Source organism: Carlito syrichta, unplaced genomic scaffold (assembly GCF_000164805.1).
Source record: "Carlito syrichta isolate Samal-C Ts95f unplaced genomic scaffold, Tarsius_syrichta-2.0.1 Scaffold302767, whole genome shotgun sequence".
Taxonomy (NCBI): Eukaryota; Metazoa; Chordata; class Mammalia; order Primates; family Tarsiidae; genus Carlito; species Carlito syrichta.
In genome coordinates, this window is record NW_007246863.1 from 227514 (window position 1) to 255270 (window position 27757).

At 41.9% G+C, this 27757-nt stretch overlaps 1 protein-coding gene across 6 annotated transcripts in view; it reads right to left on the minus strand.

Moving 5' to 3' along the window:
- Positions 1–13670: 13670 nt before the first annotated feature.
- Positions 13671–27757, minus strand: part of NDUFAF5 (NADH:ubiquinone oxidoreductase complex assembly factor 5) — a 30932-nt gene continuing 16845 nt past the window's right edge. For 2 of the 6 annotated variants that reach the window (XM_021711850.1, XM_008057120.1), the window contains 5 exons: positions 27507–27704; positions 22001–22061; positions 14339–14422; positions 13946–14028; positions 13671–13786 (listed from right to left, as the gene is read on the minus strand). In XM_021711850.1, coding sequence (XP_021567525.1) covers positions 13697–13786; positions 13946–14028; positions 14339–14422; positions 22001–22061; positions 27507–27704 — 516 coding nt within the window. In that variant the 3' untranslated portion in view covers positions 13671–13696. Of the gene's footprint in view, positions 13787–13945; positions 14029–14338; positions 14444–16303; positions 16403–22000; positions 22062–27506; positions 27705–27757 lie in introns of those variants that run through there. The other 4 variants (XR_002481916.1, XM_021711849.1, XR_002481917.1 and 1 more) reach the window with 4 other exon arrangements.

Consider the following 27757-nt stretch of genomic DNA (forward strand, 5'->3'; position numbering starts at 1 on the left):
GCCTGTAATCCCAACATTTGGGAGACCGAGGCAAGTGGATTTCCTGAGCCAGCGGGTTCAAGACCAACCCTGGTAACTTGACGAGACCTGGTCTCTACAATAAGTAAAAAAAAAAAAAAAAAAAAGCTAGTCGTGGTAGTACATGCCTGTAGTTCCGGCTACTTGGAAGGCTGAGGTGGAAGGATTGCCGGAGCCCAGCAGGTTGATGTTAGGGTGGCTGTGAGTGTGCCACTGCACTCCAGCCTGGGCAACAGAGTGAGACTCCAACTCAAAATAAAAACAAAACAAAACAAAATAATGCTAATTGAAAGAAGTCAGTCACAAATGGCCCATATTATAGGATTCTGTTTACCTAAAATATCCAGAATTGGTTACATGCAGTGGCTCATTCCCATAATCCCAGAATTTTGGGAGGCTGAGACCTGACCATCTTTAAAAAAAAAAAAATTACTTGGAGGAACTCAAATCATTTTACAAAGAAGATTCCTGCAGACTCATGTTTATTGCAGCACTATTCACAACAGCAAAAACATGAAACCAACTGTGCTGCCCATGGAAACCAGACTGGATAAAAAAAATGTGGTATCTATACACAATGGAATATTACACAGCCATAAAGAAGGACAAACATACGGACTTCACAGCAACTTGGATGGATTTAGAGTCAATAATGCTCAGTGATCTTTGTTCTAGAAACAAAGAACAGAGTACCACATGTTCTCACTCATAAGTGGACCCTGAACATTTACCATAATACTATAAGAAAGGAATTGGAGGCTGGGCTCAGTGGCTCAGCCTGTAATCCCAGCACTTTGGGAGGCCAAGGCAGGTGGATTGCCTGAGTCTGCAGGTTCGAGACCAGCCCGTACAACTTGGCAAGACCTCGTCTCCACAATAGAAAAAAAAAATCAACTGGGCATGGTAGCGTGTGCCTGTAGTTCCGGTTACTTGGAGAACTAAGGTGGAAGGATCCCCAGAGCCCAGTAGATCGATGCTGGGGTGGCCGTGAGTGTACCACTGCACTCCAGCCTGGGCGATGGGTGAGACTCCAACTCAAAAAAAAAAAAAAGACAGGGATTGGCAGTAGCGGGATACTGATGGGGTGGGGGTTGGGGGACATAACATCAGTAAGGGTACCTGATCTCAAACCAGGCAAAGTGAGGACAAAGGGAGGCCCAAACTTTACCTGTATAATGTCCACTTATATACCTAATCCTGAATTGTACCCCACATCTTTAAAATAAAATATAAAAAAAGAAGAAGAAAAATTACATATCACTCCCTTAATTAAAACTCTTCAGTGATTGTGCATTGCCTTCAAAATAAAGGTCAAGCTCTCCACGTTAGTTTGGGTTCTCCCAGAAGCAGACCCGGAGATATGAGTTTGGGTGCAGGTGATTTACTTGTAAGGTGATCCTAGCTTGGAAGCCAGTGAGGGAAAGAAAGGAGAAAGACCAGTAAGGCAGTTTGGATAGATTTTTGTCCCTCAAGGTCCAATCCTTAGTTAGATCTCCCCACTAGTGTGTGTGGCAAATATGCCTCTTTGTTTTCAGAGACCAGGTCTAAACTAGTGATTCTCAAAATTTAATGTACATAAGAATAACTCAGCTGTTTTTTAAAAAAGGATTTCTGGGTCCCACCACAAGAATTCTAAATATCTGTAGACTCTATTGCCAACTCTAAATGTAATCATGAATCTTATTTTCCTAAGGAATTCACAGTTTGCAATGCCAACTCCTTCCAAGTAAAATTAGGCTCTGAGGAATAATTTAAAAAGGTAATAGTGTTTTGGGTTCCTTGTATCTCTCCCCCCTCCAAACCCTCCACACACACACTCCATCTTTAAAATCCTGCTTTTTTGGACTTGTTAGAAATAAGAAATGCATCCATTAAGAAGCTATCTTTAGCTATCTCTTAGTGGTTTCCTTGACAACACTAAAGTTTTGATATTACCATTTGTAAGGATCTAAGTTCTTAGACAAGGAACTGCCTTCTCCAGATGGCGTAAGGGTGGAGGACAAAGGGTACACCCTCCTAGTATTTATTAATTTATTTCCTCAATTATTCACCATATGTTTCCCAAAGCCCATGCAGTGCAAGCCATTTGTCACTTCATGTAATTGCCTTCTAGTGAATTAGTAAAAACTGACCTATGTGAACACTCAAAACAGTGCCTGGTCTACGCTGAGCACTCTGGGTTATCTACGACTCCTTTATGTCATTAGTTCTAAAATACATCTTTTTCCAAATTTTAACATCTCCAAATTCAGGACACCACTCACAATTGAAGGCATTTGGAATTGAAGAAATACTGCATTAGGCCAGGTGCAGAGGCTCATGCCTGTAATCACACCACTTTGGGAGGCTGAGGCGGGAGGATAGCTTGAGGCCAGGAGTTTGAGATTAGCCTGGGCAACATCCCAAGACCTTGCCATTAAAACAAAAAAACAGACCAGGTATGGTGGCCCACGGCTGCAATTCCAGCACTTCAGGAGGCTGAGGCAGGAGGGTCGCTTGAGCCCAGGAGTTTGAGACCAGCCTGGGCAACACAGCAAGACCCCATCTCTACAAAAAAATTGAATAATTAGCCCAGTGTGGTGGCATGCACCTGTAGTCCCAGCTATTGAAGAGACTGAGACAGAAGGATCACCTGAGCACAGGAGGTCAAGGCTGTGGTGAGCTGTGATCGCACCACTGCACTCCTGCCTGGGCAACAGAGTGAGAGTGAGACCCCAACTCAAAACAAAAGAATATATACATAAATAAATAAAACACAAACAACCCCACACCAAACAAAAAAGTTTCGTTGTGTGGTTCATTGTGGTTTTGCTCCACTTGACCGGAGTCCCCTTCACGGCTAGGTTCCTTCCCTATTCCACCCCAGCACCTGGCCCGGTGGGAATGAATGAAAGATGTACGCAGCCTTCCCTGATACCGGCTCCTCCATCACACAGACTGCACGGACTCTGTCCCTGGAACTCCCAAGGCACTCAGTCAGACGTCTTTTCTATTTCTCTTTCTCCACCTCGGGCTATGCCTGGGAGTCCGTGTGGTTTCACACCTGGAATGAAGGCAGGGGCTCTGCCTTACCATCTGAGGATCGTCACGTGCTAGTGTGCATGGTGCCTTCCACACAGATGCTTCAATCAAAGTACATTAGGTCACAAGAGAATGCCCAAGGTCAGCTTTCCTGTGGTCTTAGTCAACTGGGCTGTGACCTCTGCAAGGGTGATGATCTAGGTGTCTAGGGCCTTGTATGCAGTAGGTGCTCAACAGGTTCTGAATGATAAATCTGCCCACACACACCTTGCACACCCCCAGTCCAGTCTGACACACCCTGACACAAGCCCTCATGAAGTGCGCAGCGATACATGTGTTTTTAAAACCAACACAGCATTAGAAGTTCCTCAAAATCCCCGACTGCAACAGAAAGAAGGGTAAAATGGGCCATCTGTGACTCACATAGAGTTTTTCTCACCTCGGAAAACTCTTGCTCCGGAACAGGGTCTATAACTTTTAAAACTCCTCTTACCAGGTTGGGCATGGTGACTCACACCTGCATTCCCAGCACTTTGGGAGGCCAAGGTAAGAAGATTGCCTGAGCCCAGGAGTCCAAGACCAGCCTGTGCAACATAGTGAGACCTGGTCTCTAAAATAAATAAATCAATAGCTGGTTGTGGTTTCACGTGCCTGTAGTCCCAGCTACTCAAGAGGCTGAGGCTGGAGGACAGCCTGAGCCCAGGAGGTCAAGGTTGCAGTGACAAAATCCCAGTATCAAATGTAACCAGCATCTCTGAGGTGAGAGCCAGGTAGCAGGATTTTATTTTTCAATTCTTGACAATGCAGCCCAGGTTGAGGGCCATAGAAACCATAACACAGAGGCCAGGCATGGTGGCTCATGCCTGTAATTCTAGCCCTTAGGGAGGCTGAAGTGGGAGGATTGCTTGAGCCCAGGAGTTCAAGACTAGCCTAGACAACATAGCTAGACCTCGTCTCTACAATAAATATTAGCCAGGCATGGTAGCACGCCTGTAGTCCCAGTTACTCGGGAGGCTGAGGCAGAAGGATCGCCTAACCCACGGGGTCAAGGCTGCAGTGAGCCAGGATTGTGCCACTGCACTCATGCCTGCATGACAAAGAGACCCCTGACTCACAAAGCAAAAAAGAAAGAAACCTGCAACACAGAAATTTGCCCTGAGTTGAAGCAAATTCAGTATGAGGGATAACTCTGGATTTGGTGAAAGACTCAATACTGGAGGCCCTTGGAATGGAGAGTCGCCCTAGGGGCCTCTATAACTTCCACACCTTTCTCACCTCTGCCTCCTAAGTGCAGGTGAACCTGCTGGGCCCTGTAGCTCGGCTGGGGCTGCATGAATGATGTCAAGCCCATCAAAAGGTTGCAGGGCAGGACTCTGAGACATCTGCATTCAAGCCCTGTTTCTCTGCGCCCAATGAGTGACCTCAGGCAAAGGTCTGGTGGGGAGTGATGGGCTGAAGGTAGAGAAGGAGGGTGTGTCATTCTGGGTTGGGTGTCAGTTTCCTCATCTGCAAAACAAGATGGCTGTAATGTCTTATAGACCAAAGCTTAACAATGCAATCTTGCCTCTTGGGTGAGAAGTGAAGGTCTGTAACATATCAATGTTTTTCAGTCTTTCCATGTGTGATAAGAATGGAATTACTTTTCAGGTTGTGAGATTTATTTGGATTCTTAGCATTTTTTGTCACCCAATTAATTTCATCCAGCATTTGTACCTATGTTTTGATACAGAAAACATTTACTTCCTTTTCTTGAGATGTATGTGTGTGCGCACGTGTGTGTGAATTATCCTAACTTGTATTCCATTAATTAGAAAATAATTCTGGGTAAAGATGAATGCCCCAAAAAGAAAAAAATGTTCAATCTTCACCTAATAGAGCATTAGAACAAATCTCTTCGATTTGAGTTATATTTGGATTTTTCCATAGAAGCAAAATAGCCATCTGAGGTCGTGTGATTTACTCTTTTTTAAGTAGCACCTGTTTATTAATCAGTCTTCCAGTGTGAGCAAGAGGGTATTTAACACAGGATAAATGTTAAGTTGGCATCCCAACAGCAGTCAATAACTTATTCTTAAAAGCTTCCCTAAAATCCATTCTGACTGGAATAGTAATAGCTAATATCATGCTTCTTATGTACCAGGCACCGCTCTAACTGAATATATTATTAACTCACTTCATCTTCACAACTGTCTTCCTGGGAGAATACCATGTCATCATCAACCCTCTTTTACAGAAGAGGACACAGAGGTCAAGCAACCTATCCAAGGCCACATAGCCAGGACTTAACCACAGTACCAACTGCCTTGAGAAAGTTCATAAACAATTTTGCAGGTGAGTAGATTCTGATAACTGAATGTGCGTTTTTCCAGAATTAGTCAAATTATTTGAGAAGTCTCTACAATGCAGCCGGGTGTGGTGGCTCACACTTGTAATCCCAGCAATTTGGGAGGCAGAGCTGACAGAATTGCCTGACCCCAGGGGTTGGAGACCAGCCCGGACAATTTGGTGAGACCTCATCTGTACAATAAATCAAAAAAATAGCTGGGCATGGTGGTGCTTGCCTGTGGTTCCAGCTACTTGGAAGGCTGAGACGCCTGAGTCCAGCAGGTCAAGGCTGTGGTGGCCATGAGTGTGCCACTGCACTCCAGCCTGGGCAACAGAGTGAGACACTCAAAAAAAAAAAAAGTCTCTACAATACTAAGCTAATGTTTCCCAAACAGATTCAAGGTCTTGCAAGACGCTCCTTGATCCAAGGGTTATTGGGCCACAAAGTCTGGAAGATGCCATAAAATTTTGTTTCCTTTGGGAAATTCAGAACAATTATGTCAAAGGTTCTGAAAGGCCTAGTAGGAAAGATATCCACTGAATTTTGTTTAACTCAGCTTTTCCAACTATATTTCCCTCTGGACACTCTCCTTCTCCTCTGTTCCACCCCAACTGCTCTTGTAACATCTATTACTGTAAGAGTTCTTGCACCAGACATGTAAGGCTTCCAATGAACTTGGATTTCTAAGCCTAAGAAATGACAAGTGTGATGCTCATTCTCCACTAAGCTTTGGACTAATGCTTCAAAGAATGGCTGTCATTTCATGGCTGTTGTGTAACTTACCAAAGGTAAGCTAGTCAGTGGTAGAAAAGGGATCCAATGGGAGGGTCTGATTTCAGAACTCAGACTAATCTTAACCACTACTCTACTGGGCCATTTCTACACCCGTTTCTTTCTTCCTTCTTCCTTTTTTTAATCAAGTCAGAAAACTTTAATTTTGACATCTTGTATTTTGGGAAAGGGAGTGTAATAAGCACTGCTAACTAGTTTTCAAGCTCTTTATTTTCAGTGTTTATATTAGGCAGCTTTTATTCTTAATGGTCAGAAGGCTATTTTATTTTAGAGTTGCGGGGTACATGTGAGGATTTGCTACATGAGTAAATTGTGTGCAGGTGAGGGCCACCTGTTTCTAACAGCTGAACATCTTACCTGGACTGAGACTAGCCTGTTCCATAGCATAATGCCCAGTCTGCTGCAGGTCCTGCTTTGGTCTCACAACATGGTTCTAGTCTTATTCTCTTTAGCCAGTCCTTCACTCTCTTCCAGTCTCATTTCTGTCTGTTATCCGCATCCATCGCTTTTTCCTCGATACTCAAGACTCAGAAAGTTAAGTGTCTTACCTTGACTCCGACTAAGTGGCTGATCCTTGGAATCTGCAGCTGAATGTGCCAATGCTATAATAACTGCCTGTCTCTGTGGTCTCCTGCTTGTGTGCTGAGCTCACAGGGGTCACAGTGACTCCATCTGGGCTTCTCCTGTGGTTGTTGGAACCCTGGTATGGCAGTGCCAAGAAATGCCCAAAGATCTAAACATTTAGCAGAAGAGGCAGAATCCATGAGCAGGAGACAATGTATAAAGTGCTAAGGGAGACAGGGAACTAATAAAAGATCATGGCAAGAAAGCAGAATGAAATTGAGTTGGACTTGAAGGATGGCTGAGCACATAATGAAAGGGACCAAGAGGAGTTTGGAGGGCAGGCAGCAGCTTCCACTGTGACAAAGATTCAAGGACAGGACTGAGCATCTGCTGGAGAGAGTGGGTGGAATCATCTGACTGGCTCTAACACTACAGTGGGTTTGTAGAAGGGTGGGGCGGGAGGGGGATACGGGAAAGAAGACTGGTAGTTCCTCGGTTTTGACTTCCCGAGAAGGCAGCATGATAGATTGCATTATCTGTCATATACAAGACTGAAGTCAAAATGGGCTCTGTCATTTACATGGCCTTGAAGTTACCACCTTTCTAAGCCTGTTTCCTCATCGGAAAAATGGGGGACTATAGTACTAACATCTGTGTCATAGGGAACTGTGAGAATGAAAGTAATCCACGGAGCTTTAGAGGGCTTTATCAACCCATAGCACCTTTGAACAGTTAAATGACCCTACCTTTGTTGGGAACCAGGAGTAGTCAGCCAGCCACTCACAAATTGCACAGACAACCTGACCTGGTTAGAAACTGCAGTCTTTTCATATCTACTCCTTCACCTGTCCTCCAGAGTGCCACCACCTGGGCCTGAGCGTTTCTTCATCTTGTGTGATTATAGCCAGAACCTTGTCACCTAGACTCAAAACTAGGAATTTTCTGCAAAGTTTGGGGGCATTTCCCAAATACAAAATGCTTGGTGACTATGGGAAAATGTCATCTTCCATGGAAAAGGCCATCCATGCTGAATATCTAAGGGTCTGCAGGCCCCCTCAGTGGCCCAAGTACTTAACATTGAAATGTGTTCTGGGCCAGGCTCAATGGCTCAGCCTGTAAACCTAGCACTTTGGGAAGCCGAGGTAAGTGGATTGCCTGAGTCCACGGGTTCGAGACTAGCCTGAGCAATTTGGCGAGACCTTGTCCCTACAATAAATCAAAAATTAGCCAGGCATGGTAGCACGTGCCTGTGGTTCTGGCTACTTGGAAGGCTGAGGCAGAAGGATCGACGTAGTCCAGCAGGTCAATGCTGAGGTGGCCAAGTGTGCCACTGCACTCCAGCCTGGGCGACAGAGTGAGACTCCAACTCAAAAAAAAAAAAAAATGCGCTCTGGCCCTCTTTTAAGATTAGGGAACCCAAGGCAAATCACACTGTGCTTCCTTCTTAAGTTTTACCTTCAGATGAGATCAAAGTTTACTTTGAAGGGAAAAGAAGTTCCCAAAGGTCAAAAGTCTAAGTTGTAAAACTGGGAGAGTAATTCTGTACAATCTGTCTTGGGACCCAGGTTCTGGGGACAGGCCGAAAGCTCCCCCTGGATTATCCTGCCTGATGGTTCAAGACCATTTCCCACCTCTGAGAGGCATTCCCTGTGGTTGATTCTCAACCAAGGAGAGGAAGGTAGAAATGGTTTGAAAAAGCCTCTAAGGAGCTTGGAAGGCAGGCCTGTGGCCTCTTTCGAGGTTCACCAAATACCAAACCTGCAGTTTTACAGATGAAAATCGTGAGGTCGGAGACAGAGTTTGTCTCAGCATCAGAAACAGGGACAGAGTCAAACTCAGCCCACCTAACTCCATCTCTGCCCTTTCTCTGCTTCTTTTGTGGCAAAGGCTGGCAAGTCCCCCTTTGGAACCTCTCCTCCCCAGTCTCCCCACTCAATCTAAGCAAACAGACTCCCAACACGAAGGCCTGGTAACTGTTCTGCTGGGCTGGTGCTGATGGAAACAGCCAAAGGCATCCTGGACTCCTGCTGGTTTACACTGGACCAGCTGGTTTACACTGGCCACTCTGAAAGTGCAGGCAGTGACTTCAGTCTGGTTTTAGCAATGGCTAGCAAGACAAGGTCAAGGCTGGCTTTTAAAAGGCCCTTGGTATTTCCACAGCATTGTGCTCACTTGAGCGCCTGGTTATGTGCATGCAGCGTCAACAGGTCATCCTGATAAGGAGCTGTCAGAAGCTCAACAGCTCAGGCAGAACCCATGTGCAGCTATGTAGCTCACTGAACTCTCAAGGCCAGTCTTCCCAAATCCTCTGGCTTCACTTTGAAATTATCCCCCATCAGGCTTGCAAAAAACTGATCCTAATATTCCTAGAAAATGAAATTTGAAGTCTACTAAACCTGCCTTCGGTGGTTAGTTCTATCTAAAAATATCATGGGATTAAACCTCTAGGAAAGAGTATTCCAGGCCAGGTGTTCTCTGAGAACAAATGTAGTATGACAGTTTATGTTAACCTTGCCTAATTTTAAATAAGTAGACTATGTTTTATACTTAAAAGTAACAACTCAGAATACCCTGGGTACCCTAGTACACTTCTCAAAGAGAGTATATGAGTTATCGACTGCTGTGTTAACAAGTTACTCTAAAACACAGTTAAACAACAAACATTTACTCTCTCAGTTTCTGCAGTGAGAAGTTTGAGGGTGGCCTGGCTGGTTCTGGCTCAGTCTCTCAGGAGATCATGGTCAAACACTGCCATGTGAAAGTTTGAAAGGGCCTGGAGGATCTGCTTCCAAGATGGCTCCCTCATGAGGCTTTCAGCAGGAGGCCTGTTCCTCACCTCTGGGTCCTCTCCACAGAGCTGATTGAGTGGCCTCACAATGAGGTTGCTGGCTTTCCCACAGTGAGTGATCTGAGAGAGAGCAAGGAGGACACAATGTCTTTTGTCACCTAGTCTCAGAAAGGACACGTCATCTATCTGTTGGAAAGGAGTCACTCAATCCGGCCTGAACTTAGGGCAAGGGGCACAAAAAGCCCTTACGGACAGGTGTGTCAAAGGACTTGTGGAAAGATTTTACAACCACCACAGATGGCAAAGCATTATTTCCTTATTTGTTCACAACAACTTACCAGTGCTCACTGCACCTTCTATTATTTGCAAATTAATGTTTTTTTAAACCAGCAACATTAATTATCTGTCAAGTATCCAGATAGATAATTAAAATATACCAACATCTGGAAAGACAGATCTGCTTTTGATAAGTTTCCTGAAGATTAACTTCACATTATTAACAAAAACAACATCCCTGCCTCAAAAAAATTCAAAACGCTTCTTAAGCAAGAGAGACTAATGGCAATGGTAACTTATTAAGGAACAGAATAATGACTGTACCAAGTATCTTCCTTTCCCCCCCAGATATCTATTAATATTCATTTCTTTTCTAGACAGAAACCAATCCATGGTAAAATACTTTTATTCCATTCTTACATAGCGTATATATAATCAGTAGAAAAACTGCATGTCTTTAATACAGGCCATACTGTAACTGTTTCCACCTAGTGGATGAAAGTAGTACTAAAAGGGTTTGAAAAACTGTAAAACATCCTTCCTAGATACTTCATGAGTTATACACTTCTGTAACTTTTTACAATCATATCACATACTTGATATATATGGGTGTAGGTCCATGTCAACAGAGCCTACAGAAATTCTTTCTCTAAAGCAAACACTTTGCTTAATAAATGTAAATTTTAGTATTTGCTGCCACTTCTGGAATTCTCCAGGTCAACAACCTGGAATACTGCTGTGAACCAGGAACTGATCCAAACAGTCTCCTAGCAGCCAACGGGTGTCACAGTGTCCCCACACTGAAGCCCTGCTAGTGACAACTGAAACAGCAGGAGATGGCTGGGTGCCTGGTACACAAAACTCAGTGCAGATCTGTTAAAGGAACCAGTCAAGCCAATGCACTTTACTTCAAAGCAGAGTCTCCCAAAACCTAGTTTCTCCTTCCTCCCTTATACACTAGTCCTAGAAACATTCAGATCTAAAGTCTAATCTCACAGCAGGTCAGAGGAAGCAAGAAGTAACTCAGGAAAGTTCCTTTTGGTCAAGCTGTTAAGACAGACAACCAACAGCAAGTAAGAAAAATCCTGGAAAAGAGACACAAAACAAAGCATATCATTCCTGGAGTCGGGCAATCAGGGAACAGATAATATTGTTTATGATAACTGTGGAGTTATCAAGAAATGGTTATTTTCCATTTACCATTTAAGAATGTAACATTGCCGGCTGTGGTGGCTCATACCTGTAGTACTAGTACTTTGGAAGACAGAGACAGGAGGATTGCTTGAGCCCAGGAGTTTGAGATCCTGTCTCCCTCCTAGTTTCTGCAACACAGACATTCAAACAGAATGACACAGACACACAGAGTTCCTCAGTCCTCTTTCTCAGCAGTGGCCACTGAACACTTTAGTATGCATTCTTTTTTTTTTTTTTTTTTGAGTTGGAGTCACTCTGTTGCCCAGGCTGGAGTGGTGGCACACTCATGGCTACTGCAGCCTTAACCTGCTGGGCTCAGATGATCCTTCCACCTCAGCCTTCCATGTAGCTGGAACTGCAGGCATGTACCACCTCGCTTGGCTAATTTTTTGACTTATTGTAGAGATGAGGTCTCACCAAGTTGTCCAGGCTGGTCTCAAACCCACGGGCTCAGGCAATCCTCTCACCTCAGCCTCCCAAAGTGCTGGGATAATAAGTGTGAGCCACCACGCCTGGCCTCATATGTATTCTTCATAAACAAATCAATGCACATGAACACTCATCCTTGTGGAATCGCAGACACCCTGGAATTTATCTGTCTCTCCATCATCAATCTGTACTTTAATACACAGGGTTTTTGTTGTTGTTCTCTCTCTGCAAATTCTAAAAATTAAGCTAAGAAAAATTCCCCAAATTTGACTTCACAGGTTCCTCCTTTTACTTTTGTTAAAAACAAAAAAGCTACCAAAAGTATCCCAATTTCAAATATCAATCATTTTTCCAACTGAAGAGAGCAAGAATAGTAATTTCTTTTTGTCTTACAAAACTTTGATTTTTAATAAATTAATCTTTCTAAAGGCATGTTTTTCACATAATTCAATTGAAAATGTAACTGAATACCCATTATGTGCAAAGTAGTGTGCTATGTACATAGTAAAAAAAAACCATGAAGAGCTTGGTGCTCATATGGTAGAGGGAGGGAAGGAAGGTGGGAGAGAGGGAGATTGAGGGAGAAGTAACCACTGTCATCAATTACTGAAGGCTGGAGAGGAGGCTGGGTTAGACGCAGAGGACAGCACACAGCATGCCACTGGCTGGACAAAACAGACATGGCACTCACTCCTGATGCCTCCAGCTTCCTCCTGCTTCCGCATCATCGTCCATGCTCTTTCTTACTTATTCTAAGCTGCCTGAGCTTTATTGCTTCCAAGTAATTTTGAACCCTACAAGATGATACTGAATGGTTAACTTGGATTAGGATAACAGTGCTCAAGGCCTGAAATTACAAAAGAAAGCCTAACAATACACTACACATTTAATCGCTCTGCAGAGACTTTTTTGCATGATTTTGCTTCTAAAATTCTTCTAAGTATTTTCTTCTTCCCTAAAGTAGGGTGGGGCGTAAAACTTTGGTGGTCTCACCCATACCATGGATGTGAAAAAGAAATAGGATTATAATTCAGATGCTTTCTAAAAGAAGACATGGCCAGGTATGGTGGCTCCTGCCTATAATCCCAACACTTTGGAAGGCCGAAGTGGAAGAAATGCTTGCGCCCAGCAGTTCAAAACTAGCCTAGGCAACATAACAAAACCTTGTCTCAACAAAAATTAAAAAAAGTATATAAACTAGCTAAGGGTGGTGGTACATGCCTATAGTCCCAGTTATTTGGAAGGCTGAGAAGGGAGGATTGCTTGACTCAGGAGTTCAGAGGCTGCAGTGAGTTGTGATCGTCACTGTACTCCAGCAGTCTGGGTAACCGAGCGAGACCCTGACTAAAAAAATAAAAATAAAAACAAAAAACAAAATAAAAAAGGCTCGGTGGCTCAGCCTGTAATCCCGCGCCTTTGGGAGGCTGAGGTGAGTGGATTGCCTGAGCCTGTGAGTTCGAGACCCGCCTGGGCAGCGAGACCTCATCTCTACAATAAATAAAAAAATCAGCCGGGTGTGGTAGCGCATGCCTGTAATTCTGGCTACTTGGAAGACTGAGGCGGAAGGATTGCCGGAGTCCAGCAAGTCGAGGCTGCGGTGGCCAGGAGCGGCCACTGCACTCCAGTCTGGACAACAGAGTGAGACTCCAACTCAAAAAAAAAAAAGTGAAGAGGCATTTAATAAAGATAATATATGCTCTTCTAAAGTCCAAAACTACACAACGGCTCTGGAGAAAGAACATAAATCATCTGTTTGTCTTCAGGGCAAAGAAGACAAATACAATTTTGGCTTAAGGACCATACAGTAGCAATTACTAAAAGTCCATGTTTTCTTTCTCAAGAAGACAGAACGCTAAAGAACCCACCAACTTGTAACTCTCTCATCTCCATGGTTGTGGTCCGCTCACAACCAGAAGGAGAACAAGGTACAAGATGTTAGCATGAGTAATGTTTTCCCCAAAGGTCAGACATTTATACAAGTGAAACTTATCTGTGAATTTTTCAGGGAAATATTTTCTTTGCTTTTTGGTTGAATCTGCAAATAAGACATCTAGATCACTAGATAACAGCATTCTTATGAAAACAAAAACAGTGTGAAATTGAAATGGTTACTAAATATAAATGTGGTGTTAGTTTCTTCTAATTATTTAAGAAGTCCCTAAGTAAACAGCTTACGAAGGCTTCAAAATGTAATAACACTTTTGTATGCATTCTTCAAAAACAAATTAATGCACATAAACACTCATGATGGAAATTCTGAGCTACATGAACATTGAATAAAATATTTATTATGATTTTTCCCCCCGTGACATAAGATTGTTTATTTGTCTCAGCTCTCCAAACGACACTGTTGCTGAACCTCTTTCAGCTGGTCTTGCCTGAAAACAATAATAAAGATTAAAGATATTAGAAACAGATAGATGGACACAACCCCGATTAACCCTTTAATGCTGTCTTATATTTAAAAAAAAAACATACCCTAAATTAATAAACAATAAAAAATAAATGAAAACACGAACCCACAAGAAAAGTGCTACCTGAGACTCATGGTATTTCCACCCAATCATGTGGTAGATCTGGTATGTGGCAGGCACAGAACCATCCTCATTCCCGTACATTTCTATAAGGACAAACAACGGTTAAAGGAGGGGAAAAGTGTCTGTTCAATCAAAGTCATGTCCTCCAAAGAGAAATGGGTGCTAGGACACTTGTAGGATACTGAGAACACCTCACATGGAAGATTCTGAATACTAAGAGGCTGATAGTAAGGAAATGGTAAGGGCTGCCTGGAAAAAGATGGAGCTACAGGAGCTGTGTTTTGAGAGGAAGGCCACACAGTCTGGAAGAGCCTTAATGGGAAAGGATAACGCATTGGCAACGTCAAAGGAATCAATGCAACATGCACAGGGAAAGAGAGGTTGCTCACTTACCTCTGTACACCGCAGCAGCCGCCAGCATTGTGTCTCGGTGCAGCAGCGCTCTTCTATTCCAAGAGCAGTTGCTCTCACCCATCCCTAAAAACACACTATGGGCAGCTTGAGATAATACAGAAGACACCCTGCACAGCTCAGTATCACAGACCTAATCCCATCTCATCAACAATATACCCAACAGTCACGTCAAACACCCAAATCTGACTTCACTTTCAGATTAAAGTGAGGCTTCTTAGTAATTCTTTTTTTGAGTCAGAGTCTCACTCTGTCACCTAGACTGGAGTGCAGTGACACGCTCACAGCCACTGCAGCCTCGACCTCCTGGGCGATCCTTCCGCCTCAGGCTTCCAAGTTGCTGGAACCACAGATGTGTGCCACCACAACTGGTTAATTTTCTTATTTATTGTGGAGACGAGGTCTCACCAAGTTGCCCAGGCAGGTCTTGAACCCCTGGGTTCAGGCAATCCTCTCACCTCAGCCTCCCAAAGTGCTGGGATTATAGGCTTGAGTCACCATGCCCAGCCTAACTTCTTGGTAATTCTACTGGAAGCTTCTTGGATGTTAAGACAGGCAAAGAAATCAAATTTCAGGAGGCAAGCCCCATGGTGCTTTATTTGCCAGCAATGGTCTAAAATAAGCCAGCTGGACAAAGGCAAAGTGATTGGCCCCCACAAGGTGTAACTCTCCGGGACACCACATCTTATGCACCTTTTAGTGCCACAATGCCTCATTTCTTCTAAGCCATAATGTTTGGTTGTGACACTTGGAAGATGACTTTGAGACTCATTAGATAGTATTAAAGCTACTATGTGTTCACAGATTTTACAATATTTTATGAATTCCAAGTTAGAAAAGAATTATGTGCATTTTTTTCAGAGACACTTCTCTTAACGTTTTAAAATTTATTTTTAGACATCTTTCTTTCCTTCAAGTCGATAGTTCAAAGCTAGAATTATTTTCTGTTCTATAAATTTAATGCTGTACATTTTATTTTCTTTATGAAAATATTTAAAATTACTTTTTTTTTCTTTTTTTTCTTATAAAGATGTGGGGCACAATTCAGGGTTAGGTATACAAAAGTTGATTATGCAGGTACCCTTGATGATGAGGTATGCCCCTCCCTCCCCTAGCAGTTTCCCTCAACTGACAATCCCACCCCCCTCCCCTGACAGTTTCCCACTACCGCCAATCCCTTTCTTATAGCTTGTCCCTTGAAAATTACTTTGAAAGGGCACATTTTAAATCAGTCTGTGGCTGGCCACAATGACTCATGCCTGTAATCCCAGAACTTTGGGAGGCTGGGGCAAGAGGACTGCCTGAGCCCAGGAGTTTGAGACCAGCCTGGGCAACTTGGTGAGAACTCGTCTCTACAATAAGTCAAAAACTTAGCCAGGCGTAATGGCGCATATCTGTGGTTCTAGCTACTTGGAAGGCTGATTTTTGTGGAAGGACTGCCTGAGTCCAATGGGTCAAGGCTGTGGTAGCCGTGAGCGTGCCACTCCACTCCAGCCTGGAGGACAGAGTGAAACTCCGATTCAAAAACATACAAACAAAAAAATCAGTCTGTAAAATTAAAAGAATTTCAAAAATCCTATGTGAATTCTCTATATTAAACTTTATCACATGATCAAGTGTCAGTTTCTCGGTTTTATTTTTCTACTTTCACAAATCAAGAAATGAATACACTTTCCTCATTTTATCATCTACAAAATGGAATGATAATACTTCCTAATGCCTAATACTTTCCTCTGAAGACCACCGTGAAAAACTAGGACTTTGGGACTTCTGACTTGCTCCAGGCTTTGGGATAAAAGCAAAATCTGGCTAGCAGGTAGCTACTTAAGACTCTCACAGTGTTTTTAAGGTTAAATTCAACTGCTTATTAAAAAATCAAATTTATTATGGTTTACTAGGAACAATACTGAGTATTGTCTTAAAAAGAAATATCTGAACTGAACTTACCTTAAAACCACTGTGAAAGCCTTGAAAATGTCTCATGCATTCATCGGCTGATAATACAACTTGTTTTGTAAAATTAGGTCAACATTCTGGATTTTTTTTCTGTGAATTAATAATAATAGCAGCTTAAATGAAACACATCATAACCATCAAGAAAAAAATATACCACAAATGTAAAATGCCAAAAACAAGTTGGAAAGTAACACTATCTCCTGGTCAACACAGCAGCTGGTCTCCCAGCTCCTCCCTCCTCCATTCATCCCTGACCACTCCTCTCCCCATCCCACCTGCCTCTGACTTTTCCACGGTAAGGTGGTGGAGAATTTAGGATACGAATCAAGCTGCTTGACTAGGTTTAAAGTCTTGGCTCCACCATTGACTAACTACACCATCTTGGACAAATACTTAACTTCTCTGTGTCACATACACAACAAGACTTAATTAACCCTGTCAGCTCTGGTCATACTGTCCTCATAAGCTATGCCTCATACACTATGCTGGAAGGTGAGCTTTTTAACACATGAATCTACCTAACTTTCTCTCCTCTGTGCAAAATTCTTCTAAAGACACTACTACAAAGCTCACCTGAAAAAATCTGGAAGCTTCTGATCCTATAGCATTTCCCACCCTCTTCCCATCCTATACACTCCAGTAACACTGAATTACCAGCAGCTTTGTCAGGAGAGGGAGGTGTGCACAACCTTTTCTGTTTCCATGACTCTACAGTTGTTTCCTCTGTGTGGGATGCAATGCCCACCCCCAAGCCTGAACCCACCCTTCATTCTCGTGGCAAACTCATTTTGACTTAGGTGCTGCCTCTTTTGCAAAAGCATCCCTAACTCCCTAAGCAGATTTAGGGCCTTTTCTCCTGTGTTTCCATGTACTTTAAAAATCAATGATCTCATTTTACAATTGAATGCATATGTCTGTCTCTTCCCCTCTACTAGAATACAAGCTCCCTGAGATCAGGAACTATGTGTTTCCACCACTGGGTCAGTGGCTGGGACTGATAGGGGCTCCATGAATGGTAAATGAATAAACAGGAAAAAAAACCCCAATTAATGGTTATATCTGTTTTGTTAAATATCACTTTTGCAAGTTTTCTTGGAAAAATTCCTCTTAATTCTCCTAAGTATAAGAGACATCAAAGACTAATTATATGACTTCTGTAAAAGATTTCACAGTAAAAATAAGAGAAGCACTAGCAAAGCCTCCTAAAGGTAAATATTAGGCAATAGTTCCTCAAAATACATGACTTACTTAAAACCCTTAGGGGAAGAGTGGGTTATCAGCTGGGAAGGAGCACAGGGCAACCTTCTGGGAGACTGAAAATGTTCTATAATTTAGTCGGGATGGTGGTTAGAAATACAAGCAGCTATATCTTTAAGATAAATGCACTTGCTGAACATATATGCTAACTTCAATTTAAAAACCACACACAATCAAGTACACAGTATAGGACTCTGAATTCAAATCGTTACTATAGATTTAGTGTAACCACAGACAAGGCACTTAACCTCTTGATCGTCAATTTGCTCACATGTCAAATTAGGATATAAGAAAACCTCAGAGAATTGCAATGAGCAGATTAAACACTGTACATATTTTTAAATCAGTGTGAAGTAACCTTTTCCAACTGATAGGTCTAATTTCTAGTCTCTTTCTCTTTTATTTCTTGAAATGAATCATGAGTATAGCATTCATTATATAGCAGAACAAAAATAAATGCTGTATTTGAAAATACTCTTGGCCGGGCTCAGTGGTTCAGTTTGTAATCCCAGCACTTTGGGAGGCCAAGGCGAGTGGATTGCCTAAGCCCGTGGGTTTGAGACCAGCCCAGGCAACTTGGCAAGACCTCGTCTCTACAATAAAATAAAAAATTAGCCGGGCATAGTAGCATGCGCCTGTAGTTCCAGCTACTTGGAAGGCTGAGACGGAAGGATCGCCGGAGCCCAGCAGGTCAAGGCTACGGTGGCCGTGAGTGTGCCACTGCACTCTAGTCCAGGTGACGGAGTGAGACTCCAACTCAAAAAAGAAAAGACTCTTATCCTTAGAGTTTGAGTGAGAATCTTCAGCCCACCAGCATCTCTTAGGCCTTTGTTAAAGGGGCTTCTTGATTACATCAGGGTGGGCTAAGTGTATGAGGCAGTCTTGGGAAGGGACTGTGGGATTTATTACTGATCCTCTGTCATCTTGGTATGCCTGCTACAGGCTGCTTATGCTTCTACATTGTGATATAATGACGCAAGTGAACCAGTGATGGGTTTTCAGCTACACAGCCTTCCCTTTGTAAAGCTCACAGAAGCGCCACACTCAGAGGAGGCTGGACAGTGAGTAAAATGTACCATGTTACAAACAGGCAACTACAAACTATAGGACCAGTTAAGAGAGCACCAGGGCAGGAGTTGAGAGGGCAAGCGTTTGGTACTAATTCTGCCAGTAGCAGGCAAATGTTTTCTTAGGGCCTGATTTTTCTCACTTGGAACATAGGGAAACAAGTGAAATAAAGTTCACAAAAACAAAAACAAAAAACCACTGTAAATCTGTAAATAAAGGCCAGATACCTATTTTTATAAACCTCTTACTAAGTTTTATCATCTTACAGTTTTTCAGGATCCAGATTAAGGCTCCCCTTGGTAAGTATAGTTCTGGTTGCACAGAACATACCTTTATCCCTCTGGCTTCCCCCATTTATCAAAACTATGACATTGATTAAAAAAACAAACACACAAACACCTCACAAGTTCTCACACAGGAGGCAAGCTGAGGCTCTCTCTAGAGGATATCACTCCTCCCGCACTCCTTTCAAACAGCAGAAGTTTATTTTTGTATGGCTCACCTCTTCTGGAGTTGGGTCTGTGTCCTTGCTACTCCTGAAAGGCTCTTCCCCTCACCCTGCTGAGGTCCAACCACTTGGCCATGACCTTTTCCTCTGACTCTCAATTCCTAAACCTCTGACTCTCTTATTCCCTGCATATGATATTATTTCCTGTTAGACTCGTGAGATGGGAACTTCTTGCTATCAAACATAAACACCTACATCCATTGGCACTACCCCTCACCCTTCTTCTATAGATCTTCCTCTCCCCTTTATATCTCACCTCCTCCCACCTTCTCAGGTACTTGACATCATCAGTTATCTTTTCTCTCTCTTCTAGAATCTCTTCTCCTAGGAAAGCACTTGGATTCTCCCAGTCAGGAGTTAAATAAATTCAAATCTTAGGATAAAACAAAACATTAAAACCCATCCCAACTCCTATTCCTCCTATCTGACACCTCTAACTTTTCCACCTCTTCTTTACAGCCAAACTTCTTGAGAGAAAGAACAGCATATAGTCATTGTCTCCAGTGCCCCACCTTCCATGTATTCCTCAACATACTCCTGCTCTAATCCCCTCACGCCAACAAAAAAGCTCTCACCAAGGCCACCAATCACCTTCTTGTTCCTAAACCCACTAAACCTAATGGTCTTCTTTCCAGTTCTTATTTTGCTTTGATGCTACTGAATGCACCTTGTTCTGGAATTATTTCCCTTGTTCAGGCAATCCTACACTATTCTGGTGCTTCTCCTGAACACCTTGCTGGCTATTCCTTCTCAGTTTCTTTTCAGGCTCATTCTTCTTCTACCCAGCTGCTATCTGGTAGGTTCCTAAAGGTTCAGGATCAAGCCACTGGCTCTGCTCACTCCATGCTCTCACCCTAGGCAACTGCTTCAAATATCCCCATTCACAAATGACTCACAACTTTTTAACTGGGCCAACAGCCTCCTCTGAGCTACCTATCCATATACCCAACTGCCTGTGTATCATTTTCCTTAGATTTTTTTTTTTAAAGCAGGATTTATTGAGAGGACAGAAAAGCTTCCCACAGTGGGAGGGAACCCGATGGGGTTGCCCCGCTCTTAGATATTTCAAAAAAATGTATCCAAATGTGAACTCAAGGGCCATCCCTGCCCACACCTGGTCTTGTATCCTCTATCGATGAAGGTCATCATCTCTGGTTTTGTGAGCTAGAAACTCAGCAGTTATATTTCAAATGTCTCTTTCCTTCATTTGTCCACATCTAATCCAGTAGCAAGAATTGTCAAGTTTGCCTCCTAGAAATCTCTGGAATACTTTCACTTCTCTTCATCTCCACTGCTACTGATACGGAGACCCACTACTGTCTGTCCATATTGCCACAGCTCCTAAAGAAGGGCATGGCCAGAGATCAAGTGGACCCGCACATACGCACATTCCTGAGAGCTAACAAAAGCAGCACTTCCCCTTATATCTTATGCACTCCCTGCTAACTTCAAAGAATGCTTAACTTCCCTGCAGACTGTGCCCAATTAACTGGGAGAAATAAATTCCCATTTACTCCCTTTTCTTAGTAGTCATAGGTTTGAATAATAGTATCAATGTAATCATAAGTCTAGCAATTTATATAACTTTTGCATATAACAACATGTAGTAACATATAATGTCTTAAGCCCTGTTAATTTCCTTTACTTTACAGCAAGCTTGATTAACACCTCTGCCTGGGGTTACCAATAAGAAACTGCGAGATACCTCTGGTAACTGATGCCAGGAAATGCGGACCACAAATGTCATCATTGACAAAATGCAACTGTAACTTAAATTCTATACAATGCTCTGCTAGTCACATGGTCAATGTATAGGTACCAACAACCCTGAACTTATAAAAGTGAACTGTAAACCTGAAGGGTGAGCAGAACCATTTTAGAAAGGCCAGGAGCCAGGTTCCACTCCCTGGATTCTAACTCAGAAATAAACTTGTTTCTATCAGTTTTCCTGCCTCTCAATTTATCGGTGTTGAGGGTAGCGGTCAAGCATTACTAGGCCTATAACACTACCAATGTAGTACAAACCACTATCACCTCTCAGAGAGCTTTACCATAATAAATCTCCCTACTAGTTTATCCGCCAATCTATTCTTCTCAAAACACAAATCTAATATTGTCACCTCTCTCCTCTCCATCCACTAAAATGCCTTAAGGGACATTTTAAGATAAGGACAAACCATCTTAACACAGTCTACAAGGTCCTGCTGCTTCACCTCTGACCCCCAGTCCATCAATGTCATCACTTTACTCTCTTGTCCTTAATCCCTGTACTCCAGCTACAACACCTTTCTTTAGTTCTTGCTGTGTTCATTCTCACAAAAGGGCCTTTGCATATGCTGTTCTCTCTTCCCTGCCCTTTCTACCTAGTTCACTAATCATTTTTTTAGAACACAGTTCAACTGCCACTTCATCAGATAAGACTTCAAGTCTCTCAGGATTGGGACCTTTCCCCCTGCCAAAACCCTACCCCTAAACTAACCCAACTACCTGCTTTCTTGAGCCTGGACCTCAGCTGCCAACTGTAGCTAGAGGAAGTCACTGGTATATGCTCTAGCATACTCAAGTGCACCCTTCAAAAAATGTTAAGCAGTCACAGCGCTATCTGCCTCTACTTCATGGCATGGACTACATTCTGATTTAACACTGAATTTTCATGATGGCTACCTGGTGTCTGCCTCCTCCATTGTATTTCATAAGCTCCATAAAGACAGTCTGCTTTCTCCTCACCAATGAATCCCTAGTGCTTAGCTAGCTTGCCAGAGTTGGCTCTCAAAATGTCTCTCAAAAGATGTAAAAAATTCTTGTTTTTGCATGTCTTTCCTAATGGTGTCTAAAAATTCTTTAAAGTGGCTTACCTTGTAAATCTTCCATCAATTCAAACATTCCAGGATAATTAACTTGAATTTCATCAGTGTCCTATTTTAAAAGAAAAAGAAATATTCATTTGGCATTCATCATTTAAAAAATCCAGAATTAAAGAGGGGTGACAGAGGTTAGGTGTGGTGATCACGCCTATAATTCCAGCATTCTGGGAGGCCAAGTTGAGAGGATTACTTGAGCTCAGAATTCGAGACTAGCCTGAGCAACATAGTGAGACTCATCTCTTCAGGACACCCAAAACTGTAGATCCTTACATATTCTGATTACATGTCCCATAAATGTTACTTAAAATGTGGCACCTAGCTGGGTGCAGTGGCTCAAGCCTGTAATCCCAACACTGTGGAAGGCCAAGGGGGATGATTGCTTGAGCTTAGAAATTCAAGAACAGTGAGACTTCATCTCTACAAAACAAAACAAAACAAAAATTAGTTGGGCATGGTGGAACACGTCTGTAGTATCAGCTACTCAGGAGGCTAAGGTGGAAGGACTGCCTAAGCCTAGGAAGTTGAGGCTACAGTGAGCCAGGATCGCGCCACTGTCTTCTACCCTGAGCAACAGAGTGAGATCCCAACTCAAAAAAAAGAAAAAGAAAAAAAAAATGGCACCCAGAATCAAGTCAGATATGGTCATCTACCAAGATATTTTCATTCTACTTCTAGTAATGCAGCTGACACTATCCTGGCTTATTTAGGAAATTAGCACATTGCTGGTACATGAAGAGTTTATTTCTCAAGTGAATTAATGGGCAATGACTCCCCCTTCCTTTTGAAGCTTGATGCAGGAGTTTACATGTTGGTTCAGTGGCAAAGACTACCAAATGCTCCCCAAATTTCCAGGTGCTCCTTGACACTTCCCAGTCTAAAACAGACATTTCTTCTGGCCAAAGAAAGGAGAAGCAAGGTGGTAAAGAGCTAGTAACCCTTTTCCAGACTCTCTTTTGCAAGGGTGACTTTAGAGGATGTAGGGCCAGAAGACACAACTACAACATGGCGGTGGGCTATCTAACCAGATGCAGCTGTGATGAGATACATTTTATTAGCTGGGCGCGGTGGCTCACATCTGTATCCCAGCACTTTGGAAGGCAGAGGTAAGAGGATTGCCTGAGTCCAGGGGTTCGAGACCAGCCTGGGTAACTTGGTGAGACCTCGTCTCTACGATAAATTAAAAACTTAGCCAGGCATGGTGGCGCACCTGTGGTTCCAGCTACTTGGAAGGCTGAGGTAGAAGGATAACCTGAGCCTAATAGGTCAAGGCTGTGGTGGCTGTGAGCATGCCATTGCACTCCAGCCTATGCAGTGTGACAGAGGGAGATTCTGACTCAAAAAAAAAAAAAAGAGAGATACATTTTTTGTTTTAAGCACTCAGATGTAGAAGTTTGCCTGTATTGGAAACTAGCCCTAAATAAATCTAAGTGTCATTAATAGAGGACTGATTAAATAAATTAATGAATGTCTATTTAATGAAATATTCTACAGCTGTTAAAAATTAATAAGATACCTATATGTCTGTAGGAGAAAATCTCCAAGATATGTTACTAACTGGAAAAAAAGCAAGAGTACATATAGAAAAAAAAAAACAAAAGAGTGTGTATATTACTGCTTTTGTGGTTTTAAATGACATATTTGTATTCTGTTCTATAAGAAAAAATTGCTCTGAAAGGATGTACCAGACATGAACGAATCTTTGGGGAGAGGGACAGGATGCCAGAAGTCAGGAGGAGGAGCCTTCACCTTAAACCTTGCTCTATCTCATTCTTTCTCCATATACATATTGTTCTGCTTTAAAAAAAATATGCCTGGGTCAGGTTACGTGTATGCTTTTTATTTACTTATTTATTTTTTTGAGTTGGAGTCTCACTCTGTCACCCAGACTGGAGTGCAGTGGCCTCTCCCAGTCACCGCAGCCTCGACCTGCTGGGCTCCGGCGATCCTTCCGCTTCAGTCTTCCAAGTAGCTGGAACTACAGGTGCGGCTAATTTTTTGATTTATTGTAGAGATGAGGTCTCGCCAAGTTGCCCAGGCGGGTCTCAAACCTGCGGGCTCAGGCAATTCATTCACCTCAGCCTCCCAAAGGCGCAGGATTACAGGCTGAGCCACCGAGCCCAGCTTGTGTATGCTTTTTAATAAGACTTCTTGGTAGTGTGACCATGACCATTTCAGCTATATACTTTCCTACATTAACAAGTTCTTTTTAAAAAGAGAATGAAACTAAGTAACAGCACTAGTTCCATCTCAATCAAAAGAATACTTCAATAGCTTTGTTAAAGGCCTTGTTCAAATGATGACGGACCATATCTGCAGCATTCTCTTAATGCTTAATGTACTAACTAGTCTGACAGTTCTCTTCTAAATGGAAATTAGCTTTATTCAGAATGCCAATTAACTCTGAAAATAATTCACTAAGAGGATTATATAAGTATAAATATAACTATATGATACTAATTTGACTTAACTTTAAAAATCCATTGCAGTGTAAAAGTAACATATCTTATGTATGCAGTATACACCTGTATACTTTATTATATAAAAGTTTTTTTAAATGGGACTCTTCAGAAAATGAATTAGGACACAATATTAATATAGCACTTCAGAAAGAACTGCATATATGCCTCAAAGGATAAATTTAATGATTCAAAAAACTATTCAAACTATTTTTGAACTTTATTCAAAAATAAATTATAGCTTTATTATTAAACCAACTCTAACTTTATAAATTATAAAGAAGATTCTATACCAATATTTTTGTATTATATTAAAGTCTGAGTCATTCAACTCATTTTTAGTAAAAGGTATTTTAAATTAGATTACCCAATTAACAGAAATGTAGGCTTTTGACTGCTTTATCATAGGGTTAAATATTTTTAGTAGAAACCTTTCTAAAATACATTAACTACTTTACAACCATAGAAAATCACATGTGGTTAACATAATTTAACTTTCTTTTGGTGACTCAAAATAGAATCCCATTTTTTTCCTGGTGGGCAACAACTTTTGAGTCCCCTAATATTGCTGACTAACCTTCATGACCTGGGTCAAATTCTCTGACATCACCCCATAAAAATGTGCACCACACCTCTCACATCACCCGGCCCCTAATATTTTCTCCTGTACTTTATAGAGATTTTACGTTTCCAGAGATTCTTTTTGCATCTCAGTAATAAGTCTGTAACATAACAATATGGGAGATGGTCTCAAGAGTGTAGACTGTAAAGAGGATTTTTTCCATGTTATAAGTAAAATAAATATTACAGACAAAAGCTTTAAACCAATGGTTCCTAATCTATTTTTGGTCATATCAGATCTCTCAAGATCCGATAAAAACCATGGGCACTTAGATTTTTGTCTGTTTTGCTCACTGCTATATTAAATGTATCTAGGATAGTTCCTGGCATATAGAAGGTACTCAATACATGCTTACTGCAAGACTGAACTAATAAATGAAACGGAATAGAAAGATATTTACTGCTGCATTATTCTTCTTGGCAAAAAAATCACAACAAGCTTATAGGTCGTTCATAGGGAAACAGTTAAGTAAAACCGAGGAATTTTCATTCTAGGAAGTAACAGGAGGTTTAAGAAGGAGGGCAAATATATCCATATTGACAGAAAAAAATGCTCTAAAATATACTGTTAAGAATGAAAAATGAAGTTTCAGAAACATACACATACACACACATGAGTATATATACAGTAAAGTAGTTTTTGTTTAAAAAAATAATCTGAAAGTTTACACACCACACTAAAAATATACTTAAAAATACAGCGAGGACAGGCTTGGTGGCTCAAGCCTGTAATCCCAGCACTTTGGGAGGCTGAGGTGAGAGGACTGCCTGAGTTCAGGGGTTCGAGACCAGCCTAGGCAACTTTTTGGGACCTCGTCTCTACAATAAATCAAAAAATTAGCCGGGTGTGGTAGCATGTGCCTGTAGTTCCAGCTACTTGGAAGGCTGAGGTGGAAGGATCACCTGAGTCCAGCAGGTCAAGGCTGTGGTGGCTGTAAGCATGCCACTGCACTCCAGTCTGGGCAACAGAGTAAGATTCTGACTCAAAAAAAAATAAAAATAAAAATTCAGTGATCCTTCAACACACAATTGGCCTGTATTAATAGTGTTTGTTTTCATTACCTAGCAGAGCACTCATGTGAAGCAGTTTTCCGATTTCCAGCTGTTCAACATCTCAGAATGTAGTTTCTAATGACTCAGGTCACTTAAAAGTTCACAAAAGGTCAGCCCTAGACAAGCTGTGAAGACTTCAGTGCTGTCTTCAGTTCTCAGCCTAGTTCTCCTGTGGGTTATTTCTCCCACTCCCTGGAGGCCCCTTTCCAACATCAGGGGCCCTGCTGGTCTATGCCCCTTGCTTTTTACCAAACAAGAAAGGATACAATCCTTTTGGCTGGCTGATTTGGTGAAACACATTCATACTAAATCACCTCAAACTGCTATTTTAATTTTAAGCCTATCTTCTCTAACCATGCATTGAAATATTTTCTTCACCAAGAAATTCCTATTTTCTCTAATCACATTTAGGGATGTTTCTAGGCCTGAAGGGTTTAGACACATACTAAGTCTACTCAGCTGATCTCTGAAGAGAGTAATGACATCCTTTAGAATAACTGTGATTGGAGAGAGGTGGAAGAGGGTGAGTTTCTCAGAAGCCCTGAAGACTGCTATGAGTAGAGGGATGGAAAAAGAAGGCAGAAGTTAATATTTACTGATTATCTACCATGGGCTAAGCACTTCATATTGGTTTTGTTTTTTTTAATACTATTGCCACCTGAGGTGAGTAAAACTTGTATTTTTAAAAGAAATGAATGCTCCAAAAGATGAAGTAAATTACCAAAATCCCCATCTCTAGTAAAGGGGTAGGATAAGGTCCAAGCTACTCCTATCAGGCCCCAATATCCTATTCCACCACTGTACTATGCTGACTTCATGGTTTCTGCATTGAATGCCTGTGGGCCTTCTTTTGAGATCTCCCTAATGGAGTACAGCATCCTGCCCCACCTTCACTAACCCTGATCTAACCCTAGGCTTTGAGAATACATTCTCTCATTTCTGCCTCATATGGCACTGCTTCAGTTGAGGGCTGTTGTTGGTGATAATATTACAAATGAAAGGCCTCTGTTTATCCTCTTTTTTCTATCATCTGGAACACTCTAAAGCCACTATTACACCTAAGTCTGGATTTAAAGATTCTAATCGAGCAGTATGTTTAGAAAATTGTCTTCTTGTTAATTAGGATACATTTTTTGAGCTACTTTTTCAGGTAACAAATACTGAAAATTCTACATTCCTACCTGGTGTCAATCAAGATATGTTTATACAAACTAAATATGGTCAGTGAGAGCTTTTTCCCTTAAAAAAGAAAAAAAGAGACAAAGTTCACAAAATCATGAACGCATACAGTTTTCTATCTTTAAAATGAAAGGAAGCTGTTTCTGAACTGTGTAGGTAATGAGTTACTTGATTCTCTCAATACTTACCACAGTCAGGGTATTAAAGCCAGCTCTCCCAAGAAGATGTCCTAGGTCACTGACAGCAATGAAAGGCGAAATGTGTGGAGAAAATCCTCCTTCCCTTTCCGTTTCTGCTAACTGTAAGGAACACCGAAGTTCATAAAGTGTGTCGCCTCCAAACATTGCACCAATAAATACTCCATCTGGTTTTAAAACATAATGAATCTGTAATAATTCAAACAAAAAAATCAAAATTTGACAAAGAAATGTCAAAAAAA